This window comes from Physeter macrocephalus, chromosome 8, assembly GCF_002837175.3.
Source record: "Physeter macrocephalus isolate SW-GA chromosome 8, ASM283717v5, whole genome shotgun sequence".
In the NCBI taxonomy this organism is placed as follows: domain Eukaryota; kingdom Metazoa; phylum Chordata; class Mammalia; order Artiodactyla; family Physeteridae; genus Physeter; species Physeter macrocephalus.
Genome location: NC_041221.1, coordinates 68242893 through 68254873, shown reverse-complemented (window position 1 = coordinate 68254873; position 11981 = coordinate 68242893). Strand labels below are relative to the sequence as shown.

The 11981-nt window shown below is 36.0% G+C and overlaps 1 protein-coding gene across 4 annotated transcripts in view; it reads left to right on the top strand.

The window, feature by feature from the left end:
* Window positions 1–11975, top strand: part of SREK1IP1 (SREK1 interacting protein 1) — a 55490-nt gene extending 43515 nt beyond the window's left edge. For 2 of the 4 annotated variants that reach the window (XM_055086588.1, XM_055086589.1), the window contains 3 exons: window positions 2918–2990; window positions 5355–5443; window positions 6300–11975. In XM_055086588.1, the coding sequence (XP_054942563.1) occupies window positions 2918–2990; window positions 5355–5443; window positions 6300–6571 (434 nt within the window). In that variant the 3' untranslated portion in view covers window positions 6572–11975. Of the gene's footprint in view, window positions 1–2917; window positions 2991–5354; window positions 5705–6299 lie in introns of those variants that run through there. The other 2 variants (XM_055086590.1, XM_024125169.3) reach the window with 2 other exon arrangements.
* The last annotated feature ends 6 nt before the right edge of the window (window positions 11976–11981 follow it).

Genomic DNA, 11981 nt, shown 5'->3' with positions numbered 1-11981 from the left:
TATGGTTTCCTTTGCTGTGCAAAAGGTTTTAAGTTTCATTAGGTCCCATTTGTTTAATTTTGTTTTAATTTCCATTTCTTTAGGAGGTGTGTCAAAAAGGATCTTGCTGTGATTTATGTCATAGAGTGTTTTGCCTATGTTTTCCTCTAAGAGTTTACCAGGGTCTGGCCTTACATTTAGGTCTTTAACCCATTTTGAGTTTATTTTTGTGTATGGTGTTAGGGAGTGTTCTTATTTCATTCTTTTACATGTAGCTCTCCAGTTTTCCCAGCACCACTTATGGAAGAGGCTGTCTTTTCTCCACTGTATATTCTTACCTCCTTTATCAAAGATAAGGTGACCATATGTGTGTGGGTTTATCTCTGGGCTTTCTGTCCTGTTCTATTGATCTGTATTTTTGTTTTTGTGCCAATACCATACTGTCTTGATTACTGTAGCTTTGTAGTATAGTCTGAAGTCAGGGAGCCTGATTCTTCCAGCTCCGTTTTTCTTTCTCAAGATTGCTTTGGCTATTCGGGTTCTTTTGTGTTTCCATACAAATTGTGAGATTTTTTGTTCTAGTTCTGTGAAAAATGCCAGTGGTAGTTTGATAGGGATTGCATTGAATCTGTAGATTGCTTTGGGTAGTATAGTCATTTTCACCATGTTGATTCTTCCAATCCAAGAACATGGTATATCTCTCCATCTATTTGTGTCATCTTTAATTTCTTTCATCAGTGTCTTATAATTTTCTGCATAATTTATTTGTTTTTATTTTTGGCTGTGTTGGCTCTTTGTTGCTGTGTGCGGGCTTCCTCTAGTTGCAATGAGCAGGGGCTATTCTTTGTTGCAGTGCACAGGCTTCTCATTGTCGTGGCTTCTCTTGTTGTGGAGCATGGGCTCTAGGTGTGCGGGCTTCAGTAGTTTTGACATGCGGGCTCTAGAGCACAGGCTTAGTAGTTGTGGCACACGGGCTTAGTTGCTCCGCAACATGTGGGATCTTCCCAGACCAGGGATTGAACCCTTGTCCCCTGCATTGGCAGGCGGATTCTTAACCACTGAGCCACCAGGGAAGCCCTCTTCTTTGGATTTTTTATTTCTTTGGGGATTTCTATTTTTTCATTTGTTTTAAGCATGTTCATAGTTGCCTATTGAAGCATTTTTATGATGGCTGCATTGAAATCTTTTTCAGATAATTCTAATATTTCTGTCATTGTGGTGTTGTCATCTGTTGTTTAATTTTGTATTCAATTAGAGGTCTTTCTGGTTCTTGATTTGATGATTTGTTTTCAGTTGAAATTTGGACATATTAAAACTCTGGCTTCTTTAAACTTTTTGTTTTATCTGATTTTCTCTGGTACCACTGCAGAAGGAAAATTGAGGATGCCAACTTGTTACTGCCAGATGAAAATAAAAGTTCAGTTTCACCACTCAGCCTTCACCAACACCTAAGGTGGACACGGCTTCTTGTTACTGCTGGGTGAAGGTCGAAATTTCAACTCCCTGTGTGGTGCCCCCTGATACCATGGTGAGAGTAGTCTTGTTACCACTGGGTGACAGTGAAAGCACTGACTTTCATTAGGTCTCTTCTGACAATGCTTAAGCATGGAGGGGAGGAGTGCCTCATTACTGCTGGGTGGGGTTGGAAATCCAGGCTCCTTGTGTGGTCTACACTGACACTGTTAATGGAGGTCTTATTACTGGTCAGTGGGGATGAAAGTTTGGCTCACCACTTAGACTTCTCAGGAAGGGGGATTGAGATATCTCATCACAGGCTCACAGGGGGAAGTCTGTGTTGTTCACTCAGCCTTTGGTAGCATGGGTGGCGGTGGTGCCCCATTTTTTTCTGTGGTGTTTGGCTGGAAATGGCAGTTATTATCTAAAAGTTTCCTGTCACTAGGCTGTCCCTTTCTTGGTCCTTTGGCTAGAGAGAGCAGGCTATTGTTGGGGTATTTTTGTCTGCACCTGTTGATATTGCCAGGTTGCTGGCTTCTTCAGCTGTAAGTCTGGGCTATATAAAGCAAAAAAGAAATTTCAGGGAACTCAGTGGTGTGTCATTTTCTGGATTTCAAGATCCCTAGCTAGTGTCTGTCTTTCCACCTTTTACAGTCTTCTTATGCTTGTTTTTTAATGTCTGGGGTTTGTAGTTATATTTAATGGGAGGAATAGGAAAAGTACATCTAGTTCATCTTCCTAGAAGCAGAAGTTCAATTGATATTTGACAGAGGTGAAAAGGCAGTTCTGTATAGAAAGAATAGTCTTTTCAGCATATGGTGTTAGAATAAAAGAATATCAAAAAAAGTGTTAAGTGAAAGAAATAAGTTGGAAATATTATATATTATATGCCACAATCCATTTTTCAAATGAAATAAAAACTTGGGACTTACATGTAATTATGTTTGTATAAGTGAATGTTTGTGTGTATTTGGTTATGTATAGAGAAAGCCTAGAAGAATACAGACCAAATTGTGTATTTAATAAACAAGATAGAGAATAGTATGTATTCTCTCCTTCCAAGATACCAACGACATAAATATTAGATATGGTTATTGTCCCATGACCCTAGGATTTCATGATCCTAATTTTGCTTGAAAAAGAAGATTTTTTAAATTATACATTATTGTATTGTTTCGTTTCTTAAGGCCTGGAATAGTACCCATCAAACTGTCGACATTGATATGCTTTAGGAATTAGAAATGAAATATTTTAATTTTTTACTTAGTGTACTTAGTAGATTTGAAATCTGTATTAAAAGCATATAGTACTTTTATAATGTTTTTAATGAGTAAAAATAATAAAGAAAGGGGACATTGTTACAAAAAAAGTGCAGTATCCTAACAGTGAAATTCACCAACCAACAACCAAAATCAAAAAATGTATACATACCATATTAGTATATAAACTGATGGTGACCTGATTCTTTCCCCTCAACACACAGGAATAAATGAAGAAGAGGAGAAGAAAAAAGCAAAAAGCAAAGAGAAAATCAAGTTGAAAAAAAAAAGGAAAAGGTATTTTTTTTAACATTTTTTTTAAAAAAGCAGGACTGTGGATCTAGATGGATTATAAAATTTTATTTTTCATGTTATAGTCCAGTTAATTTAATATTATCTTAATGAAAGCTAGATGTTCAGTTGTTTCAGTAGAATAACAAAATCCTTCATGTCAGGAATCAAAAATAAAGTCAGCACTCAGCCACCTTAAATTTTCTTTTTTGGAGCAAATCAAGGTATAAATAAATAACAGCTCCACCCGCTTCTTTTATGTATTCTATTTGTATTCTAGAATTTTTAAGTTTTAGAACATCAGTTAAGTTTTTAATTGGACATATGTCTAAATTCTTCACATATATATTTTGTCCTCATATGTATGAAGTTGGAGCTTAAATATTTGTATTCTCAAAATATCATTGCCATGGCTAAGAAATTAATTTATTAATAGGATTTATGTACTCATTTGTCATGCTAAAAATACCTTCAGATCTTTCAGAATTCTCATCAGCCACCTATGAATTTTTACTATCAACTCTTTTAACAACGACTGGTTAAAGAAATTGATCAAAAGACTTAAGAGGCAACTTCTTCCTTGGTTCATGAGTGCACTTTCATTTACACTAGAATAAACATGTACATATAGACACTTTTTAGGGCATTTAGCAGGTAGTAATATCTAGCTTGGACCTTAGTTCTCTGACAGTAGGTTCTGCACATCAGGTGTTGTCACTTTGTAGTTTTTATAGAGCATGTAATATATACATTCTAACACCCTCAGCTACTTTATAAATTGGAAAAGTTAACTCACTTTCAGGTGTTGGGAGTTAATAATGTTTAAGAACTGACATAGGAAGGTAGAGCTCAGTATATCGTGTAGTCTGATGAGTGTATTGTTTAATCATTTGCATTGGCACAGCATGTGGATTGCTTACAGGAGAAGTGAGATTTTCTGTTTTCCAAATTTTCATGTACTGGTTTTAGAGTAACATATTATTTACTCAAGCCTCTCTACCTTGGGCCTCACTCACCTCAGACAGGGCCTGAAATTAAAAGAACTTTTCTAAGTACACTTAGCAAAGGTAACGCCACCTGATGTGGTTGCTGTGCCAAAGTGTAACATTCTGCCTTAAAGAGAACCCAGGTCCAGAAAGCCAAAGAAAAAAGTGCCGGCAGAGAAGCAGCGCTGGTTAGAATGTAGAGGTCAAGCAGGTCTTTAAACAGGAAAGTAGGCAAGAGTTGAGAAAAAGAGTTGAAGAGAGTGCAAGAGAATATATGAGAAAATAAGCTCAGGAGATGGCCAGAGTCTGAGAAGGTGGACAAGGAAGAGGAAGGAACACAATGTTACAGAAACGGGGGAGGCTGAGAGTCCCTGATCAAGGAAGGCAGTCAAGGAATTCACAAGTGAGTCACTCTACAGACACAACCTTGTAGTCTCATGTGTTTACTTTGCCTTCTACTGTATGTCTTTTAGGTTTTCTTAGTTTGGGTTTTAACTTCTAATGTTTAGATCACTCAGCTATCTCTGGGATGCCTTTTAGATTTTAAATTAACTCAGTTTCTGTTTTGTCACACATATTTGGGGTCTGGATATTGTTGTTCATCTTTTTATACATCTCTTAAGAGAGATGGGTTTTTTTGTTCGTTTTTTTTTTTTATTTTTCGTTAGAGGAAACAATTCTACAGTTTATTTTCCCAATTTAGTATTTGAGTAATATAAGAAAAATACAGTATAATGATAAGTTATTCTCATTCATTTATATAGAGTATACATTTAAAAGCATTCTTTCTGTAACTAGTGAAAATTATTTCAGAATGCAAGTGTTCATCTGTATCACTGTGCATGTTAAAGAATCAAGTACTTTAACTTGAAAAATAAAATAAAACAAAAGTGCTTTTATTTTGCTAATTTTCAGCTTTCATTCATTTATACGGAGGTACAACTGTAGCCCTTTTCATATAATTGTATCGTTTGTGGCTCTTTTAAGAGAATATGCGAACAAGTTATTATATACACAAGTGAATTGTGTATATAATGAGGGTTGGTAAATGCCATTTTCTTTGCCTTATAAGAAAGATTTTGAAGGGTACACAGGATGAAAAACAAAATCACAGAAAAATTATTTCATCCTTACTGAATTTAAAACTCATAACTAGAACTGAGCAGAATAGAGACATTTGTTTTGTTAGTTTCTCTGGCTAAGTGGCAAAAACTCTGAATACAGTATTTTAAGAGAATACAAATATATAAAGCACATTTTGTTTGAATTCCTTTATATTTATACTCCCACCTTGTTGCAAGGATTTAAGGCAGTTCAAATTCCATTTAAATGTACCCATCAACCATAAATACAATTATCAGTCAGCATGCATTATTACTCATAGGTCTTATTCATCCAGTTCCACTGAAGAGGACACTTCAAAACAAAAGAAACAAAAATATCAGAAGAAAGAAAAGAAAAAAGAGAAAAAGAGTAAGTCAAAAAAGGGGAAGCATCACAAAAAGGACAAAAAGAAGAGAAAAAAGGAAAAGCATTCCTCTGCCCCTAATAGTTCTGAAATCTCCAAAAAATAACTGAGACTTTGGCCTGAATCATTAAATTTAAAAATTTGGTTTTGAAAATTATTAGACTTTCCTTGAAATTTACTATATAATTATGCTTTGCAATAAATCACAGCCTTTTCCATATAGACACTTTTTCATATATGGGGCCATTACTGTCTGGCAGTATTTTTTTTTTTTTTTTTTTTTTTTTTTTTTGCGGTACGCAGGCGTCTCACTATTGTGGCCTCTCCCACTGTGGAGCACAGGCTTCAGACGCACAGGCTTAGCGGCCATGGCTCATGGGACCAGCCGCTCTGCGGCATGTGGGATCTTCCCGGACCGGGGCACAAACCCATATCCACTGCATCGGCAGGCGGACTCTCAACCACTGCGCCACCATGGAAGCCCTGTCTGGCAGTATTTTAATGTACTATGATTATAGAGTACTGAATCAGTCTTATTACTTGATAGCCATGCCCCAAGTATGGATATTTGTGCAACAAAACATCGTTTTTGGTATTCCTCTGTGTGTGTGTCTGGCTAGTGTTATTACTTCATAAGTTCATTGTAAATAGCTTTACTACAGTCAACACAGGCAATCTACTTAGCAGTTAATGAGTACTGCTGAATTAAGTGTCCGCCTTACAGTGTTAAAGTGTGGTAGGGGATAATGCTTTGCACTTGACACTGAAAAATTTCATAGCTTTATATCCTATGATAATGTATAAAGAGAGTGAAGTTCTTCACTGTTGTTTTAAAATCTTGGCTTTTTTTGGATGTCACAGGAGATGAAGCTGCTTTATTGGTCTTGACCAGAACTTTTTTTTTTTTTTTTTTAATTTTTTTTTTTTTTTTTTTTGGCGGTATGCGGGCCTCTCACTGTTGTGGCCTCTCCGGTTGCGGAGCACAGACTCCGAACGCGCAGGCTCAGCGGCCATGGCTCACGGGCCCAGCTGCTCCGCGGCATGTGGGATCCTCCCGGACCGGGGCACAGAACCCGCGTCCCCTGCATCGGCAGGCGGACTCTCAACCACCGCGCCACCAGGGAAGCCCTTGACCAGAACTTTTTAAATGAATGGCATCAGCAGGAAGATGATAATGAAAGTATTTATAACAAAATTTCACTGTTTTCTGAGATGCAGAGTTTCTAGTACCTGCCTCCTTGGTTTTTGTAACAAAATATTTCTTCCTTGCTTAAAAAGACAAGTCTAGTTCAGCCTACTTGTAGGTCTCGTAGAGATGATGCTGTGTTGGGCAGCATTTTTAAGATAGACTCCGGGGTTGTTTTACAAATATGCCATATTGGCATGTCTTAAAGAGATACCTCAAACACAGAACTTTTTATTTAGGAGGATAACAGCTAAATCTTCATTAGAACTGATTTTTATTGTATTCGGTATGTAAATTTTATGATGCTTGTTTCTATGAGTAATGTGGAAATTTTTTATAAATGTGAACATATATATATATTTGTCTGAAATAATTTGTAGTTTTGAAGCAGGTTTCCACTGAATTTATGGTTTCATAAATGACTAGTTTGGGGTGTTTCTCTCTTTGACTTCAATCATAAACCTCAGGAGCAGTGACAAAAATTTAGGATTAAGAATTCTATTCTGTACTTTTTAAAATTTAAGAGTCAGGGAGTTACATCATGAAAGCCTTTATATAACAATGGAAATTTTATATGAGTCAGCATTTTCAAACAGATAGTTGTAGATATAAATGTTTCTACATTTTTTAAATTTCACAATGATCAGTATTACTTACTTTGCTGAATACTTGGATATCCCTTATGTCCAATAAGTTAAATACTTATTATTGTAGCAGCATCGAAAGTCAACTAGTTATCATGGTACAGCACCAAAGATTTTAAGTACCTCACTGTGGTGCAGTTATAAATTTTCAAATTGGTAGCCTACAGACATGGCTGCAGGTGAATTCATTATGATGAAATCAGGTAAGTACACATAACCTCACAGGCTGGAAAGGTGTACTGATTCTTCCTTCACCCAGCACTCCTATCTGGCATGACCTCAGTAAGACTGGGAGAGCCTCATAACTCCTCTTAGCATATGCTTACCTTGTGCAGATTCTAGGGAGTCTACATCCACATCCCTTTTCTAACATTACAGCCATGGAAGTGCTCACACTTGTAGCTTTTCCATAACCTAACTTAGTCCTATGGCCTCCTTAAAAAGAAATCCTCTTGTTTAAATAACTTAGTCAGTTATTTGGAGAGAAACACAGAGCTACTAGGTCTTTAAGGGTTTGTTTTGCCTTTGCTGTAGTTTATGTATTTTTGAAAACTATATTTTATGAAAATACAGTCCTTTGGTTATCAATATGAAAAAAATAAGTAAAAAAAACTTTAAAAAATTATTAGAAAATGCTACATGCAAACGTATGGTCTCATCCTATTGAGTGTGTAACATGGTTAAAAATGATAATTGTAGTGACACAAGAGTTGATGCAGTTATTTGTAAGTTTTACTTCTGTTAATTGTAGAGATAATAAGTTGGCTTATCAGATTTGTTATCTGAATGGTGAGACAATCAGTGGCTCAGGAGAGTTATATAAAATTCAGGCCTCATTAACTAATAGAGTTCGCAAATTAAAAGATTTTAATGTTCAGTAATTTTTTTCCCCAGAAAAAACTCTTGGAATTATTCTTGAGTAAATTTTCCCATAGTCTGAGAATAGTTTATGAAAGATCTCATCTGAATAAAATTCATTTATTTTTTACTAAAGTAATTCTGAAGTGATCTTGTTATTATTATTGGGATTGGATGCAAATCTCACTAATATAGTGTAGGAGAAAATTAGTGACATTTCCTCTCAGGCAATATGTAGCATAAGGAAAACTGAACTTAGTAGTAAAAATCCAAAAGTCCTAGTTGTCCGCGCTTCCATTGCAGGGGCAGGGGTTCAATCCCTGGTCGGGGAACTAAGATCCCGCATGCCTCACGGGGGCCAAAAACACAAGTCCTAGTCGTTCTGGCTACCTATGTGACCTTCAACAAAGTCATTTACCTTCTCTGGGCCTTGGTGTCTTTTATTTATAAAATATTGTACCAAATTATCTCTGAGATCCCTTCTAGTCCTTAATATATATGATTATCAATACTTCAAATAATATTATTTTAGAAATTATTTTCATTTAGAATATAAATTATTATATTCATTTATAAATTGTTACAGATAAGCAGGTAGCATTCTGTAAATGGTAAAAGTTGAATTTATTAATATAACTGTTAAACACATGTTACTTCTTTAAGCAGATAATTGGTATTTGATTCATATCCTTACCACCCAGTGTATGTTATTTTCACTAGATGCAGACAGAATTTATGTTTATATTTGTATCTGTAACCTGATTATCTGAATGCTTTGAGACTATTGCTTTTGGGCTGATGAACCTATGCCCCATACAGTTCCATATTTCTTTTCTCCATATCTTCTGTTGGCTAAAACCTCTCAGAGGGATCCCCAGTTCTTCATACTTAATACATATCTGTTTACATCTTTGGTTCTTTGAGGCTAAAACATCAATGAATAAAACAACTGTGTGTGTCTATATTTATGACTCATTCTGTCTAAAATTACATAGGCCTAGGTTACCTTCAATTAAACTAGATTGAAGAGTTATCAATAATAGTCTTGTTAAATGCCATTGAGTCCTTTCTTCAATAAACATTTACTGAGTGCCTAGCATGGCAAACACTATGTTAAATACCAGGGATACGGAGATAAATAAGACACATTTGCTTCCCTGAAAGGAATTCACAGTTTAGTTGGTAGGAGAAACAGCAGAACTCATCATTAGGTATTAAGTGCAGTAATTGGGTTTATAGAAACACACAAGAGTACCTAACATAGTCTGGAGAAGTTAGAAGAGGCTACCTAGAAAAAGTAATGCCTGCAGTGCATTTTGATTGAGGATGAGAGTGAGAGTTGACAGATTGAGTACTGTGAACAAAGCCCACAATAGAAAAAGCTGGGGCATGTGTGTCAAGAATTATAATCCCTGTGTGGGGCAGGAGTGGTAAGAATTGAGACCACCATTCTAAGTTCTTAGGTACAAGAGAAGGAGGTTTTATGTTCCATGTTTGGGAGCTTGGACTTTATCTGTAAGCAAGAGACGCCATTAGAGAGTTTTAAGGAAAGAAATGACTTTTATTGAGGTTTGGTTTCATCCATTTCATAATCCAATCCCACAGTTTTTAAAGGATGAAATTAGTCTCATTAAAAGCCCGCATAGAAAATAATTTGAATCTTTGATATTCTATTATCTGATCTCTTATTCTGGGCCCACTTTTCTTTCTAAGTTCTGATTTCTAAAAATTACGGTCTTCTAAAAAGCTACTATATTCTTTATCAGACCCATCCCCAGAATTACATGTATATGTACATAATTTGAAATGTGTTTTGCTTTTAATTTTATTTTAGGTTATTTTTGACTGACAATATATTGTGTTGTTATGTTAGTATTTTCAGTCGATATAAATCTTTTAAAATATATATTTCAATGCAGACTGTCATAATTTGGTAAGGCTTCTTTTAATATTTTTAATATTGAATTGACTATTTTAATATTTAAATCAATATTATGAAGTGCAACTGCTTCAAAGTCAAAGTGACACACACCAGCTGGTCTACTAGATAGCCCTGTCGTTCTCCCGGAGGTATCCTGGCTTGGCAGGGAGTGCTTCACAGATTCCAACTAATACTAAGTGCTGAGACTCAATTTTCCTGGGCAGTTGGTATCCAAGAACAGTAGGGTTTGTTATGCCAGCTCAATGATAATTTCACTTGCGAAGCCCAGGACCTTCAGACCTCACTTGTCTCCTCCCAACTCCTCTAAAATTTTGCAGAGCACCAGAGAATTGCGTTGCCTCTTGTAGAGCACAGGCCGTGATGCATGCAGCCATGCCCAGCCCCAGTTTGCCTGTCCCACAGGTTGGGAAGAGTCTGGGGAACCAGGAGCATTTTGCTGGCCCTGAGTCTCTAAGTTTCCTGCTTCTTGTCTGGCCTCTGCTCTTCCCCTTGAGCAACAAAAGTAGACTTACCAGTGCCTTAACTAACTTTCTCAACCTAGATTTTCACCTGAGGCAACATCTAATTAGTAATATAATTATTAATATCTGTGTATCAAGATAGCCAATTTTCTAGGATTTTTTTAAACCAAAGCTGGATAAAAGATCAAGAAGTACCCACACTTTATGTGCTTTCACAAAAATAGATGAAAATTCTTTGCTTTTATGACCACATAAAATGTCATTTTTGTAATGGAAATGTTTCAACTTTCAGACTTCACACACACTCTGAACAATTTTAATATTTAAACATTGGCAAAACTGTGCTCTTTTTGAATGTGAAATCCAACACTGGCAGTAGGATGTTGCAATAATGATCTGGAACTATGCTGTCAGTGTAGCCACATGTGGCTATTGAAATTTAGATTAATTAAATGAAAATGTGTCTCTTAGTTGCACTAGCCACATTTCAAGTGCTGAGTAGCCACATGTGGCTAGTGGCTACCATGCCAGACAGTGCAGATATAGAAAGAACATTTCCATCATCACAGAAACCTCTACTGGACAGCGCTGGGATCCCCAGTTCTTAGTAGAAATTTTGACAGGCTGATGATCAAAAGTTTCTAACCCTGAGCTTTGCATGCCTGAGAGCCATAAGGCATTCCTTTCTTTTCCCCCAGCAGACCAGAGAAGCTGTATTTGGCACATTTTGAAAGGCTAGTCTTCCAACTACAGAAACTTTGTACAACACGGTAGATGTGTTCAGCAGAACCAGCTTAAAATTAATTCTTTTTTCCTATTGAATTCCATTATAGGACCAGGTCTGTGTTCTTATAATAGAAATCACATTTATGAATAAAAATCTTTTAAAACAATTTTAATTTGCAGAAACTGTAGTTTTATTTCTGGATGTCTAAGTGATACCACTGCAGTAGCCTTAGGTGGGACCAGAGAACCAACTTGTTTGTTTTATAACTTTCATTCTAGAAATTCCTTAGGAACTTTATCAGTGAAGGATTTTTGTTATGGTTATCCCTTGCAGAAAATATTTATCATGCAGATTATACATAGTGATACATTTTGTTACTGAATGTTAGTTTTTATAAAGGCAATAGTACATTGTGTGCTCAGCAAATCCCCTAAAAAAGGCATGGGTTGATTTCTAAGAGACTTAAGAACACGCCACTTGTTCATAAGGCCACCCCCCGAGATTTACCTATCTAGTACCATCTTTTATAAAAATAACTGCCTCGAAGTGTGAGAAACTTGTGAAATGCTGGTAATGTGAGATAAACTTCTCATTGTTCTTCACTGACATAGGTGTGCTTATCTTGTTATTGATAAATTCTATAATTTCTCCTGAAGTATTAACATAATTTCATGTAATGTAGAAACATCTTAATTAGCAAATAAAAGTAAACTTATGCACATGGC